Source organism: Eurosta solidaginis, chromosome 5 (assembly GCF_040869045.1).
Source record: "Eurosta solidaginis isolate ZX-2024a chromosome 5, ASM4086904v1, whole genome shotgun sequence".
NCBI classification, from domain to species: domain Eukaryota; kingdom Metazoa; phylum Arthropoda; class Insecta; order Diptera; family Tephritidae; genus Eurosta; species Eurosta solidaginis.
The window spans coordinates 41,830,319-41,855,255 of NC_090323.1; the positions used below are offsets into that span (position 1 = coordinate 41,830,319).

Here is a 24,937-nt window from a genome sequence, read left to right on the forward strand (position 1 = left end):
AACACGTATGACTACTACGGAGTCGATAGCTCGCCTTATAACGATTTTTACAGGCGTTGGCATCTAATTCGAAGCAGTATTTTTTTCAGCGTAAAGAAAATCAATGAAAGCCTGTGGTCATAAGATATTTAAAAATATGTGAAGAAGTCTTCGTAAAGGGCCCATTACTGATACTTAGCATAGACTTGACTTGACTTGGCGTAAACATGGCAACCTAGCCACGCATACAATCTGGCACCATAATCAATAAATGTCAATTTGTATGACAAAATGTCAAAATTAAATGGAAAAAAACTAATGTCATCTCAAAATGTAAACGTCACTTAGAACTTACATAGAAAATCAAAATCCAACAGACTTCGAAGTCAAGTGTTGCTAAGTTTGGAGTAATCAGTAACATGCAATGTTCATTTAACAGAACTGTAAGTGACAGTTCTCAAGTCAAGTCTATGCTAAGTATTAGTAATGGGCCCTTAAGCCGAAGAACTACAAAATCTATGCACCATATGAGAGCTTGAATAAGTGTATGGATGTAGTTCGATTCGTTATAGCAAGCAGAATTTATTTTCAGAAGTATAGCCAAAACAAGGCAAATCAAAAATCTACTAGGTTAGGTTGAACTGGTTGGTCAATAAAGACCTTACATAGACTGAATGTGTCCACAGTGCTACTAAAATTTGTTTGAAGACCAATCGAAAAAAACCCCAATTAGGTACCAGGACTTATGTTATAGAATAACTCCGTCCTCTTGGCAAACACTATACATTCTCCAGGACCCAGCTTAATTGCTGCCTCGATATCGAGAACTCTGCCGTTCCTAGGTAGCGGAAGCCTTGACCATGCGAGCGAAGGACAACAACACAGAACTTGTTGAACCGTTTCTTCCTACAGCTTGCGCTACCTACATCTGCTGTAACTGAGGAGGCCTAATTTATAAGCATGTGACACCAGAAGGCAGTGTCCAGTTAGTATGCCCTAAATCTTCTTTCTTTAGAGATATGAACAACTTTGTGACTCTAACGTCGTAGGGGCTGCACATGATCGTAGAATTTTGCAGCCCTGCCCTGGTGTCCACGCCTTTCCTGCTTTATAATCATATGCAGCTACTGTCTTCTTTTGATTTCTACCTAACGGTTTGGGACGTCTACCGTCGATTCATCGAGTGATGCACCTTCCATTGCCAACTCATCATTCTTTTGGTTAAAGTCTCTTCCTCCGTCCGGCCTGGGCGAAGTTTCTCTAATGCTTATTTGCATTAAAGGGTACTTCTCACGTCATCGGGTCTCGTGCATTGAAGGGGACTCATAATGCAATGCCAACTAATTGTCTCTTAATCTTTGGCGTTCTCGGCTTTCTTGTTAACTTTGTAATAGATGGTTCCTTGTACCACAGTGTGAGTGCGAAATAGGCACGCGTATGGGACGAAGTTGTCGTTGCTCGTGTGCGTGTTTATGGCAATGCGTTCGTATGGGCGAGGCTGTACAGTACTGCCGTAATTAGTATGCCGTATTATAAAGCTTGACAAACAGTTTCCGGTACGCTTGGCATCTAGAACACGTCATTGTTGTTTGAAAGGAAAGGTTGTCAGCACACGTTTTTTTAAGAAAGCCTCGGGCACCATGTTGTCATTTGGAGTCGGCGCAAAGCGCCTTCCTGGTCATTTCGCAGCAAAGCACGCCATTAATTCCTATTTAAGGATAATTGAAGTCTTCATCCTCATTTATCCTTCATGCACGACATAGCCAATGAATTCTTTGGCTTTTATTCACTAGCCGCCACACATAGTTCTTTGGCTAGACTGCTTTTATCTTGACATAGCCCGAACAGCTTGCTATAGAGCTTTAACTTAAATCCCATTCAAACATGTACATTTTCAAGTCCTATTGCTTCTAATTACATGAACACAACTGTACAAAACCACTCATCTACCAAATGCATTTCCTTTCGCACAAACAACTGCACATCTACAAAACTTTGCTTGCATTTAGTAAGAGCAGAGACAGTCAAAACGCTGCCAAGAGCGAACGCATCATTGTCACCACCAAATAACAATCAATCGACCGGCACACGAAACGACAAAATATTCACTACCGACGAACAACATTAGTACCAAAGTATGTGAATATGCATAACGTTGTCATTCCCTCATCGAGCATCCGTCTCCCAACCTCAAACATCCATCCTTTATACATACATGTCTGTACGTCCGTACAAAGGAGACCAGCAGCCATGGTAAGCGAAGCGTTAAACCCAATGCAGCATATAGTGAATGGGTCTCCGCTTACTGGCGACGACGACGACTACGATGACTACATTGACTGGAAAAAGCAAAACCGTCGTAATTGCAGCTGTCGCGTTCCTGTGCCTACAATAACAGCAATCACTACACACATTCAGGAGACGAATCAAGTTTGCTCTAGTCAATCGAAGAGCCTCATGTGTTTGAAAACGCTATTGCTTCTTTTTACACACATACAAGAACAGTAGGAAGATATACTTCATATGCTCCATTCCACTGGCAAAATTTCCTCATACCTCCCGTCTCAGCACAACCCACCAACCAAGATTCTATTCAACTTGGTCGTCATGCGTTATACGCGCTTTCTGACCGTTGTTACTTTTGTTTGTGCTAACGCATTTTTATTACTTTTGTTGTTTTCGTGTCTGCTGTTACAAGTAGATTTCGCACTGCTGTTGTTGAAGTTGATGGGTTCTTCTGTGTCGTTAGTCGTTATGTTGAGAGTTTATGGATGCGTCGTTGGCACGTTGGTGAGTAGTATGCTGTTCGTCTCTTTGCCACTCGACACACACATCAAAGGTAGCTACTAGCTCCTTTGACACTGTGACTTCTTTGTTATACGTGTTGTTGTTGTTTCCACTGAGCTGTTCTTGTTATTACTTTCTCTATGTCGTATAGTGCGGCGCAAGAACGCCATGTGAGTTTCGCCGATTTTTCATGCGATTTTGCAAAAGTCTTCTCCCCCACTAAAGTGTAACAACAACTAAGACAGTTTATATGGACGCTTTTAATATATACCCGTTAGTTATTTTGGAGAAATCGTGCCACAAGCATTTTAGAAAAGTTTTAACAAATAACGACGGCTTTCGCCCACCCAGCGGGTTAGGGGGTCACACCCAGGGGGACATATACCCGCGGTAGGTATGCCTGTCGTAAGAGGCGACTAAAATACCAGATTCAAGGGGCTGTGTAGCGCAACCCCTTATGGAACTTGGGGGTGGGGAGGGAGGGATGGCCTGAAGGTTTAATGTGGCCATATAAATCGTTACCGAAATGGTCGGGCTAGCACATTAATGGTGCTGTGTTACCGGAGCGTACCAGATCTGTATCCGGCTAAGGACCATCACTTCGATAACACTCCCCAAAGCCTTCGGGGAGAAATCTTATCGCTACAACAACAACAACAACGGCTTTCGAAGAAGATCGCTATAGTTTGGCGGCCTGATCGGCAGTGCAGGACACGGTTGTTGCAGCCGCAAAATCATTCCAAAAAGGTGTATGCTAGTTTTACGGATGTAGGGAGTCCTTTGCTGGATATGAATATGGTGATCTCCGCTACCAGTAGATTCTTTTACTATCCCAACTTGCCTTATCGCGGGAATATGCTAGGCCCCTTAATTTGCTGTCTTAAAAACTCAATAACATAGCTGGTTCCTGAACGGAATTATAAAATAAGGCTTTCCTTTTACCACAAAACGGCTTCGGCGTAGGGAGAAGCAAGGTGAAGCGACCTGAAGGTTCGACGACGTCAATTGAAAACTTCCGGGACGGTCAGACTAACCAGGCTACCGGATTCATATGTATATGTCAACGAGCCGAGCACATCGGTTGTTGTTGTTGTGTTAACAGTAACTGACGCTAGTTCGAATGCAATATTTCACTGTTTTTCGTCTCGTTTTCCTCCACTTTCAAATCTGTCTTCATATCAGTAACTTCTATGATGGAACGTTTTCATAGATTAGGTGATGTACCTATCTATCATATTAAAAAAAGTTGGGATTTTTTTACTGCTTCTAAAGCACATCATTGAATTTGTCTCGATAAGCTCCATGGGCACACCCCAAGTTAGGTTAGGTTGAACTGCCGGCCAATAAAGACCACAAATGGACTGACCGAAGATCCTTGTACATTCCAGAGAACTTTCCTCTCGAATGCTCCAATGGTGGGAGTACCCCAACTCATGGATGCGATTATAATGTACTGAGCTCCATCACTGTTGGGTATAAAAATAATAACGCTTCATTCCATCAAACTAGAATAGTTTGCCTACTACGCTATGGATGGCCTTGCCTTTGGTTTTTTGCAATTTTCTTTGCTTTACTTGATGTGGTCTCTTTTGCCTGGACAAAGTCGACGCGCCGTCAGTTTGGCATTCACTTAGTCTGTTTCATCGTTTTTATGACTTTGGCTGCCTGGACTGCCTCGCTACCTTGCAGGCTAAAAGCGACAATGACAACACAGGCGGTGACGATGGCGGCTTTACGTGCCGTGAACAAAAGTTCACAACCAAGCTGTGCGAACTCACCGGCACCAACCATCAGCCAGGCTGATTTGCCTTGTCTCCACCGCCTTTGTCGTTTTTATTGTTATGAGTTTATTTTTAATTTTTTACTGTCTCGAGCGACAGCAGGAAATACTTCGGCCGTTTTCGCACTCATTCGCATATAAATAAACAACAAAATATAAAAAAATCAAACGTTGTCGGCTCAGGAAACAAATGGATATGTGCAAAAAAAATACTGAGCAAAAACAACTCAAAAGCGAAAATGAATATAGAAAACACATAGCGCAGAAAACGCATGAAAAAAATTTGCAATAACAACAACACAAATAAATTAAAGCAAAATTGCCGCAGCAGTCTGGCTTTAGGCTCTGGAAGCGTGCACAGAAATCAAACCAAAGTAAATTGCTGCCGGCTCTGCATCATGTCCAGCCGCAGCTGAAATACCACAATGAAATATCAAAGGTACTCTGCTGACTCTTCCAACACACATCCTCACGCAGACACATGCCCATTCGTCAGCTCCCAGTCAGCATTTTGAAGATGGATGAGTGCGTTTACATTATTGGTATATCGGATAGTGTGCCTCCTTGACGTAATAACCGAACCAAGCCAGCCAACAGATTGCAGATCAAAACGGATTGCCGCGTCAACTCCTCGCAGGAGCATATCGAATGTGGCGTCGATTAGATTCAAAAACAGTTAATTGATATTTAGAATAATCAATTGGATTTTAGAAATCGTTTGATTTCAAAAAAAGTTAACTGGATTCTAGAATTAGATTTTTAATAGTCGTTGATATTTTAAAGATCGGAAATATGATTTGCGAATAGTCAATTGAATCTAAAAGGCATCGTGTCGATCTCAGGATAGTCAATTGGATTTGATCAATCGTAACTTTTATTTAAGAATAGTCAAATAGATTTTCTATTAGAAAATAAGATTTTGAAAATCTTCGATTAGATTTCTGAACAGTCAATTGGATTTTAGAAGTGGTCGACTGGCTGCCAAAATAATCGATAGGATTTAGAATATGTAACCCATAGGTCAAGTAGACGTTAGAAATTTTCTATTGGATGCCAAAACAGTATTGAATTTTAGAATAGCTAATTAGGTTCTAGAAAAGTTAATTCGATTTTATAGTAGTCAACTGGATTTTAGAATAATCAATTGGATTTTAGAATAGTCAATAAATTTTAGAAATCTTCGACGGTCAATTGTAATTAGAACAAATAATTATACTTCAGAAGTCGATTGGATTATATAGCATTCAATTAGATACGGGAACATCTAGTCAGTTGAAAAATATGCGGAAAAATTAAGTAAAAAAAGCTGAAATCAATGCGAAGCACTCCCTCGTTCATTTTTTGAAGTTTTTACAAACGTATTTTGGAAAAATCTTAGACGAAAGAAAAAAGGAGCATGCGCGGATTGTATTTGTGATAACGTTTAGGGACTCCGATATCACTTATTCAAGAAGGCAGATAGGCTCCTTTTGGAACGCTTTCGCAGCCTTTTTTACGAGGGCAAGGCACCGAATATGGAGTTCTAACGGTAAATCTAACAAACTGCTCCACTCAGTCAGTAGCCATCTTTAACTCGCCTAAAATACCCTTCTGTAAACTATAGAGTAACTTTGGGCGTAAAGTAAGCTGCAACTCCATGAGTATCCATTAAGATGTTTCCTCGTTTGTCAGCAGCGTAAATTATGGACTTCTGCCTACCTGTAGTAAGCTTTGCCTACCTTTTTTGCATATAAATAAGAATTCAAATCTTCCGCGGTTAAATCAGCGGAACGAACTTGAAACTCCAAAATGCTGACTGGGTTGATACTTAGAAGTGTAAAGTGTGGGAGCATAGCCACAGTCGTCGTCGTCGAATGAACTGAGTGAAAAAAAAGGTGATATATAGAACAGAACAGGCAAGTAATTCGCGCCCAAGCAGCAAACAGCAGTCGAGCAGTTGGCAAGCTGAAATCATTTGGGCATTTTCAACATAATGAAAAAGAAAAACGGCACAGCAACACAAAACAATCATTAGCGTGTGTAATATTGACTCTGTGTGACCAACTGCAGAGTAGGGCGCTCGCAAGTTCGTAGGTATTTACAACTTAATAAGTATATATGTGTGGCTGTAGATAGTACTTCTCCATGCCAACGACAGAGCACAAAAAAAGTCAACCATATTCTAAAGAGGATTTCATCAAGTAAACGACGGCGCTATGGCCTTGTACGAAGGGTACTAAGAATGTTTTTAGATTTTGACATTGGGTTTGGCATTTTTTGCTTCACACTTGTATGGTGTTAAACGGGGCTTAGATTTATTTGGATCGATTCGTCTTTACAGCTGCCCTTCCCTCACCTTTGCAGCGGCTATAGTTCAGTGCCACTGATGCCATGCCCTTACAAGGAATAATTTTGGCGTAACACCGCTACTATCCATAGTCCTTACAAAGATTAGTTCCCGATTCACGTCAGTCAGTCGCAAACTCTGGAGTGCATGGAACAAATTGCTTTAGCCGGCATCTTACTTGGAACGGCATGGCTAAGACAAAAGCCCACCGTCATATCCAAAAGGGTATTGGAATATATTTCCGATGTATTAAACCCAGCGCTATTAGGTGGCGGTTGATGCGGCGCTTGTTCAAAGTTGTAAGAACTGTTGAGTCGAAACCCTGTTGTTGTTGTTGTTGTTGTTGTAGCGATTAGGACACTCCCCGAAGGCCTTGGGGAGTGTTATCGAGTTCATGGTCCTTTGCCGGATGAAGATGTGGTACGTTCCGGTACCAAGCCCGACCATCTCGGGAACGATTTTTTATGACCACATGCGACCTTCTAAGCAAACCTAGATCCCACCCCCTAGATCCATGAGGAGTTCGGGACGTCAGAGCATCTGCTGTTAATGGAACAGGATTCGCCACGGATAGGTGAGGTTGACAATTGGGTTGTTTGGAGAAGCTATGTATTGCGATGGCAACCTGAAAGGGCTGCGCTACACAAACCCCTTGAATCCGGTATTTTAGTGGCCTCTTACGACAGGCATACCTACCGCGGCTATATTCTAGCCACCTAATCCGCTGGGGTGAGTCGAAACCCTGACTAGTGCTTTTGATTTAAATGAAGAAGAGGCTTCTACTTAGAAGGTAGTCCTATCGACACCTGGGGAAGAGAAGTGAAGAACGATCGGGCCAATCGATAATGACCTGCCTTCTATGCCTTTGTCTAAGATCTAGAAGGACACATCACCTCCATTCGCCAGTCCGGTTAAGGCGTTCAATTATAAAAGCAGTAACTATTGGCCACCATTTGACGTAAGCAGAATAACCGCTAGTAAGCGCAACTTCACAAGTGTTTTGTAACCACAGATCAGCTTAGTTCATAATTTTTAATTGGATTTTGACTACGCGCAATCTGCTTGCAAATCCCCGGCATATGCCTCTTTATTTCTTTTCGAATGCATAGTTATAAACGGACATGCCATATTTGCTTTTTAATTTTCTTTTAATGGTTCACTTCCTTTGGAATAAACGCTACTAATTTGCAACTGTTGCAACTTTGTAGCTTCTCATACTCCAGTACAATGCAGTTGTTTTTGCTCAAGTCATGCCTAGCAACACAACGATGCCCATTTTAGCACACACATATGCGTATACTTGGGACACTGAATAAGTTTTGGGAATGGCTAATAAGAGTAAACCCGACAAAATTATTGTTAGTTTATTATTTAAATTGTACCTTATCTCAAATCATATTAGAAGTTTAATGGAAGAATGCCATATCTCGAAGAACCCCCTATACCGAAATTCGCTTGGCCACCGCTCTGTTCTAAAACTTTATTCTAAAAGCACAAAATCAATCCGAGTTTTAAGGTGGAACTTTCTTCAATCAAATTTTGGGATATGCCGTCTTTGAATTAAATGCTTCAAACATAATTCAAAATGGACTGATTTTCTACCATTCGCTAAGGTAGAATATTTTCGAAACCCTGACCAATCAGTTTTGGTGTTTTCAATATTGATAAAAATAAATACTGGACTAGTTCTATCGATAGCCCAGAAGTATGTTCGGCATCTGATATTTCTATTCCCTTTTCCTATACCATTCGTATCCCTATCCCAATCCTAATCCCTATCTTTATCCTTATCTTTTTCCATGTTCCTATCTCTATCAATATTAATATTAGTTTCCCTATCGATATCCATATACCCATACCTATCTCTATCGCTATTCCTATAACTAACCCTATTTCTATTCCTAGCCCTATCCCTCTCTATTTCCCTCTTACTTACTTAATTGGTATCTAGGTTAGTTAAGTGGACGTGCGTGGGAATTTCCCACACTTTCACTCGGAGTTACTATTGTCCATTGTGAGTGCCCTCAAGGGTGGCGGCACATTCTTCCAACTAGATTACATCCCAGTGGTTCTCAAGGAACTTCTTGCTCTCTCTTTGATGAACATAAATAGGAGTAAACCTTCCCAAACTCTGCCAGGCTTTCGCAAAACCGTGCGCACAGAAACCTGAGTCGTCCTTTTTGCAGTTCTGGGCATCGACAGAGAGGGATGAATCGATTGATCTTCTTCCTCATCCTGACAGCTTCTGCAGGGCAGGTTGGTATGCGCCAACGTCGGAACTTTGTTCCAATGCGCAATGACCTGTGATGACACCAGCAAGTACGCTCACTGCAGATTTGTTTAGCTTGCGAATGAAAGTAGTTCCTTTCCATACACACATGGTACTTGAGACCTAGCAATCGTCCCGGTTGGTCCTCCGCGAGTCCGTTGCACTAATCTTGTATTCCAAGATTTTTTCTCAGGAGATAACCTAGCGTAGCGAGATGTCCGCCTTGTCCGTTGCGGAATCATTTACGGCCATCTCATCTACAAATTAATTTTCTATAATATAGCGAGGATCGACGACTCCGCACGATATCCGACTTTATCACGTTGGGTTACAATGCCTTGAAATCGGCCTGGATGTCGACAAAGACCGTACCATCCTGGACCAGTCTGGCTGTTCTCTCTATGGCATAGACCTCCGCTTGAAAGACCCTGCATGAGTCTGGAAGTCGATACGATTGATTAAACTGCAGATGCTTAGAGCACATTCCAGCTCCAGTTCTGTTTTCCATTTCGAGCCGTCTGTGTAGATTGTAATGCCCCACCGCTGTTAATTACATTAAAGCTTCTTTAATATGATTAAAAAAATCCCTCAAATCTCAAAACAAGCCAATTAAATCAGCAAGGACATTGTTGAAACAAAATGAGAACTCACAAAATTTGAAACGAACACAAATTAACAAAATAATTACGGACTAATAGCAAATGCATACGAGCGAATCGGAAATTAAGCAAATGATAGAAAGCGCGCGCGGGTGGGCGCGAGTGGTGGGGCGCTGAAAACAAATGTGACAAACAACAGCAATATGTCTGTACACGGTAAAAAGGAGGAATACAAACAATAGGCATATAAATTTTACACACATGTAAATGTAATATATGTGAGGGTGTGTACGTGCGCGCATGTATTAGGCAAATAAATACGCAATACGATGGCCACACAGTGCTTAAAAGCTTGAATACGATATGGACGCTTAGTTGATTTGAGGATGTGGAGGCGAATGACGTGACTACATACATAGGGCTATTATGAAATATAAAATCAATATAAAACACACACGCGCGCCTTACATATATATGACGAAAGGACGCGCGAGCCAGCTAACAAATCGCCTACTACCGAATACAAACATTACTAACGCGCTCTAAGCGTTACTGGCGACAACGATGATGATAGAGGTGTTAGCGGTGGGTGACAGCCTGCCTTTGACAGTGCAGGTGATGGCGCGCACGTTATGGTGGGTGTATGTGTATGTAAGTATCAACATATATTAAATTGTATGGCGCTGTGTCGGCCACAATCAAGTCAGCTAACTAACGAATCAGTATGCGCAGACAAAACAGTCGTTAGACGACCAACCAACCTATGAATATAAGTATGCAAGCTTATTATTGTTTTTGTAATAGCTATAGCTATGACTATATCTGTGGCTCCAATTCCAATTTTTACTGCCTTTCCAAGTCGCCAAATGGTACAATGGCACTAACGATAACAATGCGACAGACAGTTAAACTAGCGCGCGGATATAAAACCGCATAAACGTATAAAACACAAACACACCGAAAAATAGTAGTGACTTTACTTGACTAGCGCGCGTTCGCGTTATCACGTGTTAAAATATACACACTACCACTGCTGATTGCAGTCGGCTCACAACTGAATTGAAAATTCAGCAAAGCAAAGTGACATAGCCAGCCAGCTAACCAGCCAGTCAACAGCGAAGAGCCAAGCAACCATCCATCCATCCAACCAGCTAGCACAAAAGTTAGGGCAATAGCAGGCGACAGGCTGAAAGCAGCGAGTTATTGCGGCAGCTGGCGCAGGCTTTCAATAAGCAGACGCAGACAATAAGCAGCACGGCAGCAGCGTGTGGAAGCGCACATTTGCGAATAAAGTAAACGCTTTTGCCTTTTTGCTACTTTTGCCTCGTCCTTCTTGTGTACCAGCGCCAACCAACGAGCACCAACAAGCTAGCGCGCAAGCCAGACAGTTAACAACCGCCACCATCAGAATCATACCTTTTGTGCATTTTTCATGCATGGAAGTAGTTTTGCGGATATAACGATAATAATGCTAATGATGATGTTTATGTCTGTGACGATAATGGTGTTGCGTAGGCTTGTGATATGCGCACACTAGTGTGAGGTGGAGAGGTGTATGTGAAGCGCAATGCGGTGTATGTAGAGCGCGTTGTGTTTTGTGACATGCACCGCAGATAGATGCGTGCAAATGCAGTGCAGTGGGTAGAGGCGCACAAGCAATGTCAGGCATTAACGCTGCTGGGCATGCAATTGGCATTTTTCAAGTGGAGCGCGAGCATAATATAAAAACATATTGGCAGTGGTTTGAACAAGACCAACAACAGCAATAATTGGAATAATAATGCGCGCAAGCACAACAAAGAAATATAAGCGCAACATACGGCGCGAATATAATCAACGTCAATCGCAATGCTGATGCTGCTGTTTATATTTTTTTTTGTGTATTGCCAACATTGGGCACGATAATGAAGTTAATAATGATGATGATGACGTTAGTAAGTTGCAAACGTATTTTTGATTTGTTGTAGAGTAAATTGTGGTGGCAAATCAAACCAAATCGACAACGCGCATTGTCAGCAAAGCCGACGACTACTCAAACAGGAGACGCGCGCGTTTGCTTGTTTGCTGACTGACTGCTATAACGTCATTATGCGCCATTGTCAACGCCAAACGAAAAGTAGCTGAGTGTGTTACGATGAGCCCTCTCAAGAGGGGAAGCATAACGAGAACCACCGTGTGTATATGTGCGACAAACGCCGCAAATTTCAAAAAGCGAGTGAAATGGAAGTAAAATGTGGGAAAAGAAAACAAGCAAAACGCCAGCAAGGCAAAGCCAAAAAGCAAATCAGAAATGTTTTCAATAAAAAAGAAATAAGTCACTAAAACAGTATGGCGCGTTGACTAACACAGCAAACGCGCTGCTGTCTGACGAACACACGCGTTGGCAGACCAACTCACGTTGTTGCTGCTGGCATTGCTCGTTGGCTCATTCGTTGCTTGGTACGATTGCTGCTAGGCTGGCTGACAAAATCATTTCAAGTGACGGTTGGTACGCGAAAAAAACGGCAAAGAAACCAACAGCAGCAGGAATATAAAGTGCCGCAACGCGCCACCGCATCGCATAATAGCAGACAAAATAAAAACAAAAATTGTAAACTTAAAACTCACAATGAACATGGCAGCAAAAAAGTCAGAAAACATTACGAATGAAGAAAAAATATATATATACAATAAAAACATGAAACTAAAATTACACAGCCAGGCGTCGACAATGAATGAGCCCTCAACAACAACAAAAACAACAACGATAATGACACGGCGCGTCTGCGATTGCATGCCAGTTGCTACATTGTGGCACAAAAAGGGAAACAGCAGCAGCCAAAGAAAAAAGTAAGAGTGACAAAAAAAAATTATTCAAGCATACATATAGGCGTTGAAGCAAGTTAAAAAAAACTACATTCACTCAAATAAAAATGCGCACGCTGGTGGCAGGCAGAACAAAAATTCAAACGCTTTGACGACTGACTGGAAAGCAAGTAAGCAAAAGCAGGCAGGCCGTGTACGTTGTTGGCGTTGGCAAGCAAGCTGGTGGCGTTTTTGCCTTTCTTTGTTTGCTTTTTTTTGTTCACTGATTGCATACTCGCATACATACTCACATACGAAAATGTATATACACAAGCTCATATGATGAAAAAAAATTAATGCGCGATTCATGCGAAAAAGGTGAACAGGCAAGCAAAAAATAGTATAAAAAGCAAATAAGAACTCAGTTCATGCGGAGAGTAGGTTTTTTCAGAGCCTGACGTGGTGGCACTTAGTCGATCCGGGGAATTTAAATAGCCACTTACTGCCCGATGTACTAACAGATCAGCAGTTTGCCGTTGCAATGGTCATTGAAAAGGAGAGAGCGGCAGAACCCAGCGTGTACTAGGTTTTACGTGAGTATCTGCCAGCGACTTCCATACCTAACGATGCATACGCGTATCCCAAGGCAGTCGGTTCTATGTACCGGAGCAACTCGAGATTTTTCCCGACCACGGACCGTCATTTCAGTGTAACCCCATTTAATCGGTTGTGTCCCTCCCACAAATTGTCATCCTCCCAGCAGCTCCTTGCAGCGGGACTGCGCCATATTCTCCTGCTCCGGGAAGGTATCGAACCCAATCCGGGTCCGTCTCCTGACCCCGGCCTTGGAAATAGTTTTGCTGCGTTTGCGGGAAAATAATCTTTTTAGGACGGCAATACTCTTGTCAGTGTGTCACGTGCAAGGGATGGTTGTATCGGACAGGTTGTTTTGAGCTAGATCCTACACGTGTTAAAAAACGTTTGGCTACCTTACCTTAATTGGGTTAAGAGCCTATCTAAAACGTCTTCGATTCTATGAGCCATGATACCCGAATACATTTCACCTCCACATTCCGAGTTGAAACGTATTTCCCATGGACGGTCCAAATTCTTGAACTGAGTCGCATACCTGATGCTGACCCCATTTATAAATACAGCCGGTGAACAATTTGCGCTTGAGCAGCATTATTGCAGTTTTGTTCACCGATATGTTCCAGCCCACAAGATCGACAATCAATAGTAGCACTATTTCGCACTTTATGCATGATTGCCCAACTTTTGCCAGAACTAGGCGAAAGTACTTCGGTCGCGACTCACTTGGATCTCCCGAGGATTTATCCAAGGTTGAGATCGGTATCATTCGGAACTTTATCGTTGCTTCCCAACGATTCTCTAAGTAGCTGTATTTACGTCACCGTTAATTTTTGTTGTATGTGGTATCACAACGGACCTTCGTGTTGTCCAGGTGAGCTTTCGTTATAAGGGTAGCTACCATCTAACCTAACTATTTCGCACAGTATTTCATTGAGGCGCTCCGCAACCGCCTTTAACAGTCCCAACGCAAGTAGTTATTTTTACTGACACTATTATTCACCACGGCCGACGTTGTGTGGTGTTAGCGTGCTGCGCCTACCATACCGAAGATCCTGGATTCAATACCCGGACGAAGCAACATCAAAATTTTTAAAAAAGTAGTTTCGATTAGTAAAAAGTGTTTCTATGCGAGGTCGTCCCTCGGCAGTAATTTGGCAATCACTCCGAGAGTATTTCTGCCATGAAAAGCTTCTCAGTGAAAAATCATCTGCTTGCAGATGCCTTTCGGAGTCGGCGTAAAACATGTTGGTCCCGTCCAGCTAATGTGTAAGAAAAAATTAAAATAGGACGACGCAAATCGGAAGAGAACCTCGGCCGCAAATCTCTTCGGAGGTTATCGCGCCTTGTATTAATTTTTATTTATTTATTATTCACCACATTTTAAACGTGCATCGAGATAACTTCAAAACTCCATCCTCTGCGAAAACCATACTGCCTTGCCTTTTTCAGACTATTGATATAATATCAAAAATTATCGATAGTCCTTAAAACTTTAATTTATCTATAGTCCATCGATTTTTTTAAGCGCCTAACTTTTGTACCTACGAATATTTACATACGAAATGAAAATGGCGCCCAAGATGGGGCTTACTTATATAGCTCTATCACGAAATGCGGCTCCTAACCAATAGCTTAGTACATATATGAGTTATATTAAAAGGTTTCGAATAGAAGGGATTGCACCTGCATAGTTTTACATGCAAGAAAACGTTTGTGAGAGATAGAGAAACCATAACGTACTACGTGGTTCAGGTGGAATCTCTTTTATGCATATCTTGCGGGGCCTATACTTTAGGTTATATTCTAAAAAATAGGAAGTCCAATTTGTAATGGACAGAAAGTAGACGAGTGAAGACTTCCAGGATATGTGATTTGTTCTACAATGGATATTTAAAGGTAGAGCGCACAACTGTGATATTGAAGCAGGAGAGAGACTTAATTCGCAGGCACCATTCAAGCCTGTGGATAAGCGTCTAGCCGTGATCCGCAGAACACCCGGATTCGATTATTGAATATTTCATTCGGAAAAAAGAACGATGCGAAGAAAAACTCTTTCTTTCTTAAAATCGTGAAAAATGCCACTTCTACGAGGTAACATCCCCAATATAAAAAGGATGATCGAACCACCGTTTTGTGGTAGAGAAGTTTGGCAAAGAATGGTTCATAATAGACAAGTGCTCGTGTTTTTCTCTTAGAGAGTAATCTTCTACCGATCGGTGTAAGCACGTAGTGTGACTACACTGCAGCGCAGTTGGGAATAGTTAGACCTATTTCATTCTACAGTGACAAAATTCACTCTCTGCAATTTAGCATTTTTTTATGCGCTATTCACGCACAAAAACCTTTTCGCGACAAGCACTGTTTTAACTGATTGATGGGGTAGAGAGTGACGAGTTCCGAGCTGCATTTACTAGTACTATTTTATTGTCCCTCCCTTGCCTACCAACCAGAATAAAGCAATTTCGTGCAGGCAATTACTTTCTCCGTATGAATAGCGGCAGTGGAATGAGGATACGAGTTCCCCGCGGACAGAATTATAATATCATTTAGTATGAACTACGCCAGACAAAGCTCAAGTATCCTAGATTTACGCCTTCGCCGAAGCCTTATTAGAACCCCAATCTAAGAGCACGCACGATCTTACTCAGCAGTGGAATCAACAGAAGGAAATGGAGCTGGCTAGAGGCCGACGTTCCGCACGAGAGCAAGGTGTGGTGCTCTTGAACGCTATTGCGGAGAAAAGAGAAAATAACTCCGCATAGGAAGAAACCGAATAGTGAAGGCGAAAGTTCTGAATGTGAGGACATTGAGATGATGTCGTAATGTATGAACCTAAAGCAAAATATGACTACATTTCGGGGTTCGGCGAAGAATGTGTAGACAAATTAAAAAGAAAAAAATGTCCACGCCACCGACAATAGCGCATTAGGGGGTGAACTCCATAAACAGGCGTCGGACCTTTATGCCGGGAATTGCCCGGTGAATCCAGTACTCAAAGAGAAGTATCCAAAACTCGCGGAAGAGGAATGCATACTCCCCAAGGAAACGCGTGTCACTCTTGCTCAACTTCGTTCTGGATACTGTAACAGGTTAAACTCTTACCTATCCAGAATCAACCCCGACATACAAAATGTATGCCCCGCTTGCAATGTGTCCCCACATGACACCAACCATCTCTTTAATTGTAATGTGGAACCAACGCCTCTAACACCCCTTTCCTCATGGCCCACCCCTGTTGAAACAGCAAGTTTCTGTGGACTCCCGTTAGAGGATATTGATGACAATTTGTGATCGGTCGCGGCTGTTAGGTGGGGCGAAGCACTGCTACAACAACAACAACAACAGATGGCGACAAAGCAGCATAAAATTTCCTTGAAGCCTATGGCTCCGTCCATTAGCAAATAAAAAGGCAACAAACACAAGAAACGAGGAAAAAAGCAAAAAATATATTACAAAAACGGCCTAGCTGGATGGCTGATTAACTGGCTAACTGGGGTGGCCTCTTGGTAGGCAAACGCAACGCAGCCATTACCATCTAGCTAGAAAAGCTCGGCCCTGACAACCGACATCAATGGCACATTATTCTTATTTGCCAATATGTGATATGACTGGAAATGTAAATAGGCAATGACATTTATGTATATGTGTGTTTGTATGTGTGTATGTGCGAAAACTTGTTGGCGCTGCGAGTCAAGTTAAACCTGTGCACCAACTAAAACGTCGGCTCTTAAGCACACACGCAATAACGGGCTACTTTGATGAAGGCAAAGGCGACGATGTTGGTGGCGATGGCGTTGATGATGACAATGACGTTGGTAAATAGCGCTGGGCGAAGCGCAATAGTAAGAGCAGAGCAGGGAACTACGCCCAAAAAAAAATGAAAACAAACAACTGCTGCAACAATCTAAAATTGTTTGTTAGTATTGCTGTTGTCAGAGCAACGTCGGCGGGTCGATCATTCTGTAGCTTTTTGGCAAAGTAATCAGTAACCAACAGAGCGCGCGCCAACCAGCACGTATTTGCGCCAGCTACAACAACATCCAACAATCAACCATCCAGCCATGGCGAGTAAAAATGTGCACGAGGCGCGGCAGGGCGCTATTAAGAGCGGTGAGACGCGCTATGGATTGTAGAAGGCGTATGGCGATGAAAGAACTCACAAACGCAGTAGCAAAACATAAAAAAAAAGAAAACAAAAATAAAAACAAAAAGCTGCAAAAACATTTCACAGGCGAAGCGCGCGGATGGTGGTGCGAGCAAACACATGGCTGGCCACATAACACACAAGTAGAGTTGTATAAACGACACATGTTGCTGTAGAGGAACGCGCGCGGTGGGCGCAACATAGGCAATTTGGCCACAGTGGTAGTGGCAAAATTCGCAGTCACGGCGTGCAAATTACAGTTGGCGGCAATGGTAACAGCATAGCAATAACCACAGCGAAGTGCAAAAAAGCTGTCAGGAAGCTAGCAGGTAGGAAAATAAGTAGGGAGAAAGAAGTGATGGAAAATTTAAGAGAGTATTAGCGCGCGCGCGCGCTGACCGCGGGCATCAAAGTACACATGCACAAGGGCCCCAAACACCCATTCAGCGCGCACAGAAATGTTGAGGAGGATGGCTGTTAGCTTTTAGCTGACGGCTAGTAGCTGTGTCGGTCATACTAAATGGCGCATCGTCGTTTGCCAAATGGATGGTAATAAAAATGCGTTGAAAATTGCTATTTGTTGTGATATTAAGAGAGCGAACGCTAAAGAGAAAGAAAAAAGCAAACTAAAACGGGGCGCATAAAATCCTTATTCTTCCTTCCTTCCCCTGTTGCTCACATATGCTACTTTTAGAAGCTGGCGCGTTCTCTTTCAAAACGCGAAGCTTCAGAGGGTGACATATTCCGCAAATTTTTGAGGCATGGGTTAGAAGATATGCCTCTACAAGACATTAGCGTTTTATATGCACGTTTTATTGAACGTGTATAAGCACATATGAAGCTACTTAAATACGTAGGTAGGTATGTACAAGGTGACAGAAAAGTTATCACAATTCGGAACCGAAAGTTCACCAAACTACGAGTTCTTGTCATTATGCTTACGAACTCGATCGTCGAGCTATCGACCAGATCTCCGAATTAGAAGTTTTTGCTGAATATGTTGTGTAGGTCAACTAGCGTCTATCGACTCTACGGCCCAAAGGACATTTTAAATTTAGGTTTCTCTATATTAAGAGAGCCTCTTCTAAGCGGAGTTGGCCGCTTTGAATTACGATAGATGCAATGCTTGCTATGCGCCGCTTTAATATTTTCTCAGTAAGTTGACCGCCCAATAAAGTTCTAAGCCCTGCCACTTGGTCATTCTAATAGACAAGCAGGCAGGATTATACGAAAACATCTCTCTAAGTACTACTATCAGTATCACAGTGGGTTATGGGGCTTAGAAATAACCGGGGCAGGTGTGCCTGTCGTAATAGGCGACTAAAATACCAAAATGGGTAAAGGGGTTGTGTAGCGCAATGTTTATACCTTCTACCAAATGGTCAACCTCAGCTACTCGTGGCGAATCCTATTTCTTTAGCAGCCGAGGCTCTGACGACCCCAAGTTTCTTATGGATCTAGGGATTGGGAGGGCGGGAGATGGTGGGGCTAGTACTTTGATGATGTTTGTTACCGGAACGTACGGGCAAAGGACCATCAACATCGATAACACTCTCCACAAGCTTCGGGTAGAGTTCTTATCGCTACAACAACAACACAAGAATTCAGTCGTTTGAACTAAAAGAGATTGAAGAGGCCCTCAGCCTGATCCATCGAGTTAGATGCCCGGAGAACTCCGTTCAATGCAGACGAAGTGTAGCATTCAGTCATTAAGTTATTCATTCATTTGTACAAACATATATTTCGACCCGTTTTGGAATGTCTTAAAATACCTAGACTCTTACATACATATTAATACATTTGTTCAATTGACACATTCATTCATTTGTGCACCGTGGTAACCTGAACCTTGGTATGCTACTGTTTGGAGCTTGCTCGCGACAAGCCTTTACCTGTAGACAAATTATTAACATGATTCATTTGTGCTTGCGTTGCAGATTCCACAGCTAATTTTATTTATGCTTAGAATGCAGGTCCCAGGGAAATGAATTGAATGTATATGTGTGTTATACTTAGTTTGTAAGTATTAGTGTAAGTAAGTATTTTAGCTCATAGAAATTTTGTATAAAAGAAAACAACTTTTGAATAAAGAATTTAATTCAATCTGCTGCCGCTTCAATGGCAGTAAATTCTATCTGGTGCCGCTAAATGGACACTGCAACCTAAATTACGTTATTCTCGTTATCCCAAATATTACAGAAGCCAGACTGGCCAGGTATATGCGCGTCACTCTTGCACAACTTTGATCTGAATATTGTAATAGGTTAAACTTTTACCTATACTAACGACCCAATGCCTCTAACAGTTGTCATTTTTGTACAATCCTATTGAAACGGCAAGTGTCCTTGGACGAAGAATGCCAAGGTATAGGGATACCAATGGGGTAAGGGACTTAGAATGTGCTCTCGTAGGGATGCGACTAAAATCGCTAGACCTACAATAAGGATCTACCTGGTGATATCAAATCCTTCGAGATGGTTGGGCTGTCCGAGTTTACTGCCAATTTCCAGATCGTACCGGGTCAATATCCACCATAATAACCGATAATGCTCCCAAAAACGGGAAGTGTTTTTATCGCCACAAGAAGAAAAACTGTGGGTGGTTGCCAGTAGAGACTCTGGAACACCGGTGACCTCTTGCGCCCTTCTTTTGGAAAGGTGAGGCTCGATTTCGCTAAGCAAACACTTCTTGTCCATTCTCCACATTCTTCTGGCTAGTTGTTGAATCCAAGCGCTCTGCTGACTCGGTAGGTTTTACTAGTATCCATGGTATTCAGAGTGTGAGCTGCATGTCAGTCGACCTGTTGGAATCATTCAGTCACTAATGCTTAGCTGTTCAGCCGGAGAAAGTATTCAAGCTTGATATCTGCTTTATTCGTAAGTAGCGATTCCTTAAAAACTGAAAGCCTGTATCACCCTTAGAGAATGTGGCAACACCACAGACCAAAAGACGAACACGATGATTATGAAAACAAGCATCTAAATTAATATCGCGGAGATCTAAACTGATATTTTTGAAAATTAATTTATGAAGTCCTTTGCACTATTCAATTTTATACTAAAAAGTAGACTTTTGTACAGCAGCCTTAAGATGGAAGCATGAAAACAATTTTAGGATTATTTCGACCTAGATCTTTGGTCGCTTACTTATAAGAATTCTACCAACAAACTAACCCATCAGCAGGGGAGCACTTTTTTTGCCACCTTGTATATCCCAATACGCAATTTCCAAATAGCCCTCGCGGCTATTGCTATAGCGAGCAGCCAGCCAGCAAGCCAACCAACAAACAGCCATTGAAAGCACAACAAAGCAAATTATATAACTGTGAGGCATATGTGGAGTATCGAGTAGAGCAGAATGGTCGGCGAGCAGGAGATGACATTGCAGTAGCGTCGCATGAGTTTTTATTATTATTCCTTTTTTGTTAATTATTTTCGTTGTGTAATGAATCCCGCATAGCAGTAACTATATTATCTGAACTGCCAATAAACGAGATGATGATGTTGCAGCGTTGATTGCTAATAGTTGATGGTCAGAGTTGTGTATGTATTGGTATTGTTATTGCAGCGCGTACGGTGCTTTTGACGTGGAAGAGAAATGATTTGGGTAGTCAAAAGGTTGCTGTAGCACATTAAGTACACAAATACAGAATAACAAAGTGCTTCACATACATACACACATCCACTCTCACGCGCATTCACATATGTACACCCAAATCCTAGCCTCAGCCTATAATATACACATGTGTATTTTCATAGCAGTTAGCTCATGTGTCCAACAAAATTAATAGGCCTTCGTTGTGAGCGCTTTGTGTACATGGGTCAGTGCGAATGACAGTCGGTAGGTAGGTTGGTCATTCGGACGCTCAGACTCTCAGTTGGCTTTCCCGTAAATCAAAGTGGCATGCCAACTCGACTGCATCGAGCAGCTCTGCTTGGTCAACCACGCGCCTCAGTTGCCACGCAAATGTTTTGCACATAGTTGTGGTTAGGAGGGTAGAGAAAAATTGAGCAAAAGAGATTGACAAACTGGCCGATGTTGTGGCGACTCGCCACCTAGCATGGTGGCCACATCAAGCTAACGTTATTATCAATGCCAAATTCGATGTTGTGTACGCTACAGGGAACGGAAGTAGGCGCATTTAAAAGGTGAGCATAATGATGCTGATGATGATTGTATTATTTCGCCATTATTGATAACAATTTTGCTCGCACACCTACATACTACATGTAAGAGTGTGTAGATAGTTGAGCAGGAAAAATTATACATAGTTCGAAACATATTAATCGAGACTTGATTCAAAACAATATTTTATTGATGATGGTGAGTATTCTCGCCTCATTACCACCACCACCTACGTTCTGGGGACATAAGAAGACAGCCCGTGGCGGTTCTGAGAGCAGTATTTTGGGAGGCCTGTAACTTCTTCCAGTGAGTAGTTTTTAGGCTTGGTGACCATATAGGGGACGCGTAGCATGCAATCGGCTGGCCAATTGCTTTGTAAGTGGTAATGAGCATTTCTTTGTCTTTTCCCCAAGTACTGCCAGCAAGGGATTTGAGGATTTTATTACTCCTGATCAAACGTCACACCCAAGATTTTGGGGTGTAGAACAGTCGGTAGCGTAGTGCCATCGACTGTAACTTCTTCCAGTGAGTAGTTTTTAGGCTTGGCGACCATATAGGGGACGCGTAGCATGCAATCGGCTGGCCAATTGCTTTGTAAGTGGTAATGAGCGTTTCTTTGTCTTTTCCCCAAGTACTGCCAGCAAGGGATTTGAGGATTTTATTACTCCTGATCAAACGTCACACCCAAGATTTTGGGGTGTAGGACAGTCGGTAGCGTAGTGCCATCGACGTGGATGTTCAAAATGGTCGACATTTGGGACGTCCATGTTTTAAACAAGATCGCGGAGGATTTATTCGGTAATAATACCAGGTTTCGCGAAGCGAAAAAACTGGAGAGACCAGGGAGGTAGCCGTTTGTTCTGTTGCAGTCATCGACGTAGGAAACGATAGTAACTCCTTCTGGTGGCGAAGGTAGCTTTGATATATAGAACTTAAACAAAAGTGGGGATAGGACAACACCCTGTGGCACCCCTTGTTTAATTCTTCTTGGTTTTGATGTTTCGTTTCTAAATTGCACCGATGACTACGTTTAGTATGGTGTATTGGTTTTGATTTGACGGCCCAGCCTACCGAATGCGATGTGATTTTATTTCTTGGTCGATATTTTGAATGTATCAAGATTAAGGGCCTATTGTTGTTGTTGTTGTGGAGATAATTCATGTCGTTGCATTATGTTAAACAATGACAACATGTATTTTAACAATTGCTTTAACCTTCCTCCATAACATAACGTAAAGGCCGAACGAATATGATATACAATACCATTGCTGAACGATTAATAGCTAAGAGACGATTCTTTGTTGTTGTATTAACGGTAAAGAAATTCCACCCCATCGCCTTCTTGGGTATCCGTATCGCTACAACAACAACATCCGTCTTTGCCGGATTTCAATCCGTTAGCTATAAAATAGTAGGGAATGTGCTTCTGATATCGGGGCTAAGTTGACGTAAGTCAGCAAAGAAGCGTATACACTCGAGCTATATGCCTTTGCCATGTGCGTGGTATGTTTGTAAATGTTTCGTGGTAGCCTTCACAGCATTTTCTTTTGTTTTAAACACGTGTCTGAGCATTATTAAGTACTTACATCTTTACTGCATTATAATATAATTTCTTAATCATTTATCTATAAAAACGTTTATCTATACAAACGTACGTAAGAAATCGTATATAAACTTAAAGGAATAACAAATCTTCACAAAGATATTTTGTGTGTTTGCCAAAAACAGAACCAATAATACAAAACGCACGCCTCAACTTAAAAGGTAGCTAACTCTAAATAACAAAATTTTGAGTTATGTATGCCACATTTGCACATTTGCAATGCATCCATATAGCAAAATTGTATAATAGTTCCATTATAAGCAGCAAAGCAGTATTGATGTAAATCTGTTGCGGCAATACTACATACATACTTGGCGTATGCTGCGGAAATAAATTTTGAGCGTTTTTGATTAATGCCATTCTCTAAGTTGTGCTGTTTAGATTCAACTAAACATACACCGGCTGTATAAATTTTATACACATAAAATACATAGTATCTATATAGATGACGTCGTATTAGCCTTCAACTTGCTTATTGGCTATATATTATAAACGTTTCCTATTGTTTACTCTCAATTTATTAAAAAGTTTGCCATCATTATTTAATAAACTAAACAAATTTATCAACTTACCATGTTCATATGGTGAAAATGTGCCTGCGTCTATATTAATATATGGATCGATCTTAATAGATGTCACATTCAGACCGCATGATTTTAATAATGTACCAAAGGAAGATGCTATAACACCTTTGCCGACGCCACTGATGACACCGCCAGTTACTAGAATGTACTTCATTGTTTTCCTTTTTTTATTTACTAATTTTCAATAAATTTTTTTAATAAATTGAAAGGCAACTCGCACTGCTAAAACAGCAACAAATCTCGCACTTCACTTGGGGTGGTGCTCTGCAAATTTCCAGCCTCCTATTGATTAAGACAAGCGGTTGCCTATATGATTATATTTATTTTACTTCTTCAAAGCTAAATCACAGTCCTTGTTAATATTATAAGTCAATTGCGTTGTGCTAATATGTGTTTAGAAACTTTTTATACGCAAATTCATTAACACATGTTTTTACCGAAGAAACTTGCAACGCTTGTTCATGAGTGTTTGTGTGAAAAACAAATTGCGCTAAATAATAAAAACTGCTGACCATTTTACAATTATTTGACAACCGTATGGCGATAGCGAATTTCTGTGGGAGCTATGTGGATGGAGTAGTGCCAGATCACTCGAATTTGCGATAGAAAACCCCTAAATAACCATTTACGGGTAGATAGCTAGGGAAAGCACAACGGTATACCCCAGCAGTTAATAATAGTTTCTATAAGTTTCTCAACGCCGAATCGATAATTCTACCCATAAACTATGAGTACATGTGATCATTTTTATCGCTGATTAACTTAGAAAGCTTTGCCAAGAGGTTTGACTTAACCAGATAAGCGTACTATACGTTAAAAATATGTTAACCTCTTCCGTAGATTGTTCTTCGCCAAACTTTGGGCAGCAAAATAATTAATTTTTCATACATTGAAGTCCTCTACCAAAGCGTCCAATTTAAGTCTGGCTTTATTGAGTCATGCATACTCCAGAGCGTTAGCTAGCGCATAGAAGCTGAAGGAAGTGAGGAGAATACATGAATACATGAACACCCCGTTACACAAACACAACAACACCCCCGTTAGTATCCCAGCAGATTAGGAGGTCAGAATATACCCGCGGTAGGTATACCTGTCGTAAGAGGCGACTAAAATACCAGATTCAAGGGGCTGTGTGGCGCAAGCCTTTCAGGTTGCCAGCGCAATCTATAGCTTCTCCAAACCCAATTGTCAACCTCACCTATCCATGGCGAATCCTGTTTCACTAACAGACGAGGCTCTGGCGACCCCAAGCTCCTCATGGAACTTGGGGGTTAACGCAGGGATTGCCTGAAGGTTTAATGTGGCCATATAAATCGTTCCCGAGATGGTCGGGCTAGCACCTTAATGGTGCTGTGTTATCGCA

At 41.8% G+C, this 24,937-nt stretch overlaps 1 protein-coding gene across 3 annotated transcripts in view; it reads right to left on the reverse strand.

Annotated features, from left to right (window-relative positions):
* Ctps (CTP synthase) overlaps nucleotides 1-24,096 on the reverse strand; it is a 59,742-nt gene extending 35,646 nt beyond the window's left edge. For all 3 annotated transcript variants that reach the window (XM_067789864.1, XM_067789866.1, XM_067789865.1), the window contains exon 1: nucleotides 23,563-24,096. In XM_067789864.1, the coding sequence (XP_067645965.1) occupies nucleotides 23,563-23,728 (166 nt within the window). In that variant the 5' untranslated portion in view covers nucleotides 23,729-24,096. The remainder of the gene's footprint in view (nucleotides 1-23,562) is intronic.
* Between the last annotated feature and the right edge of the window lie 841 nt (nucleotides 24,097-24,937).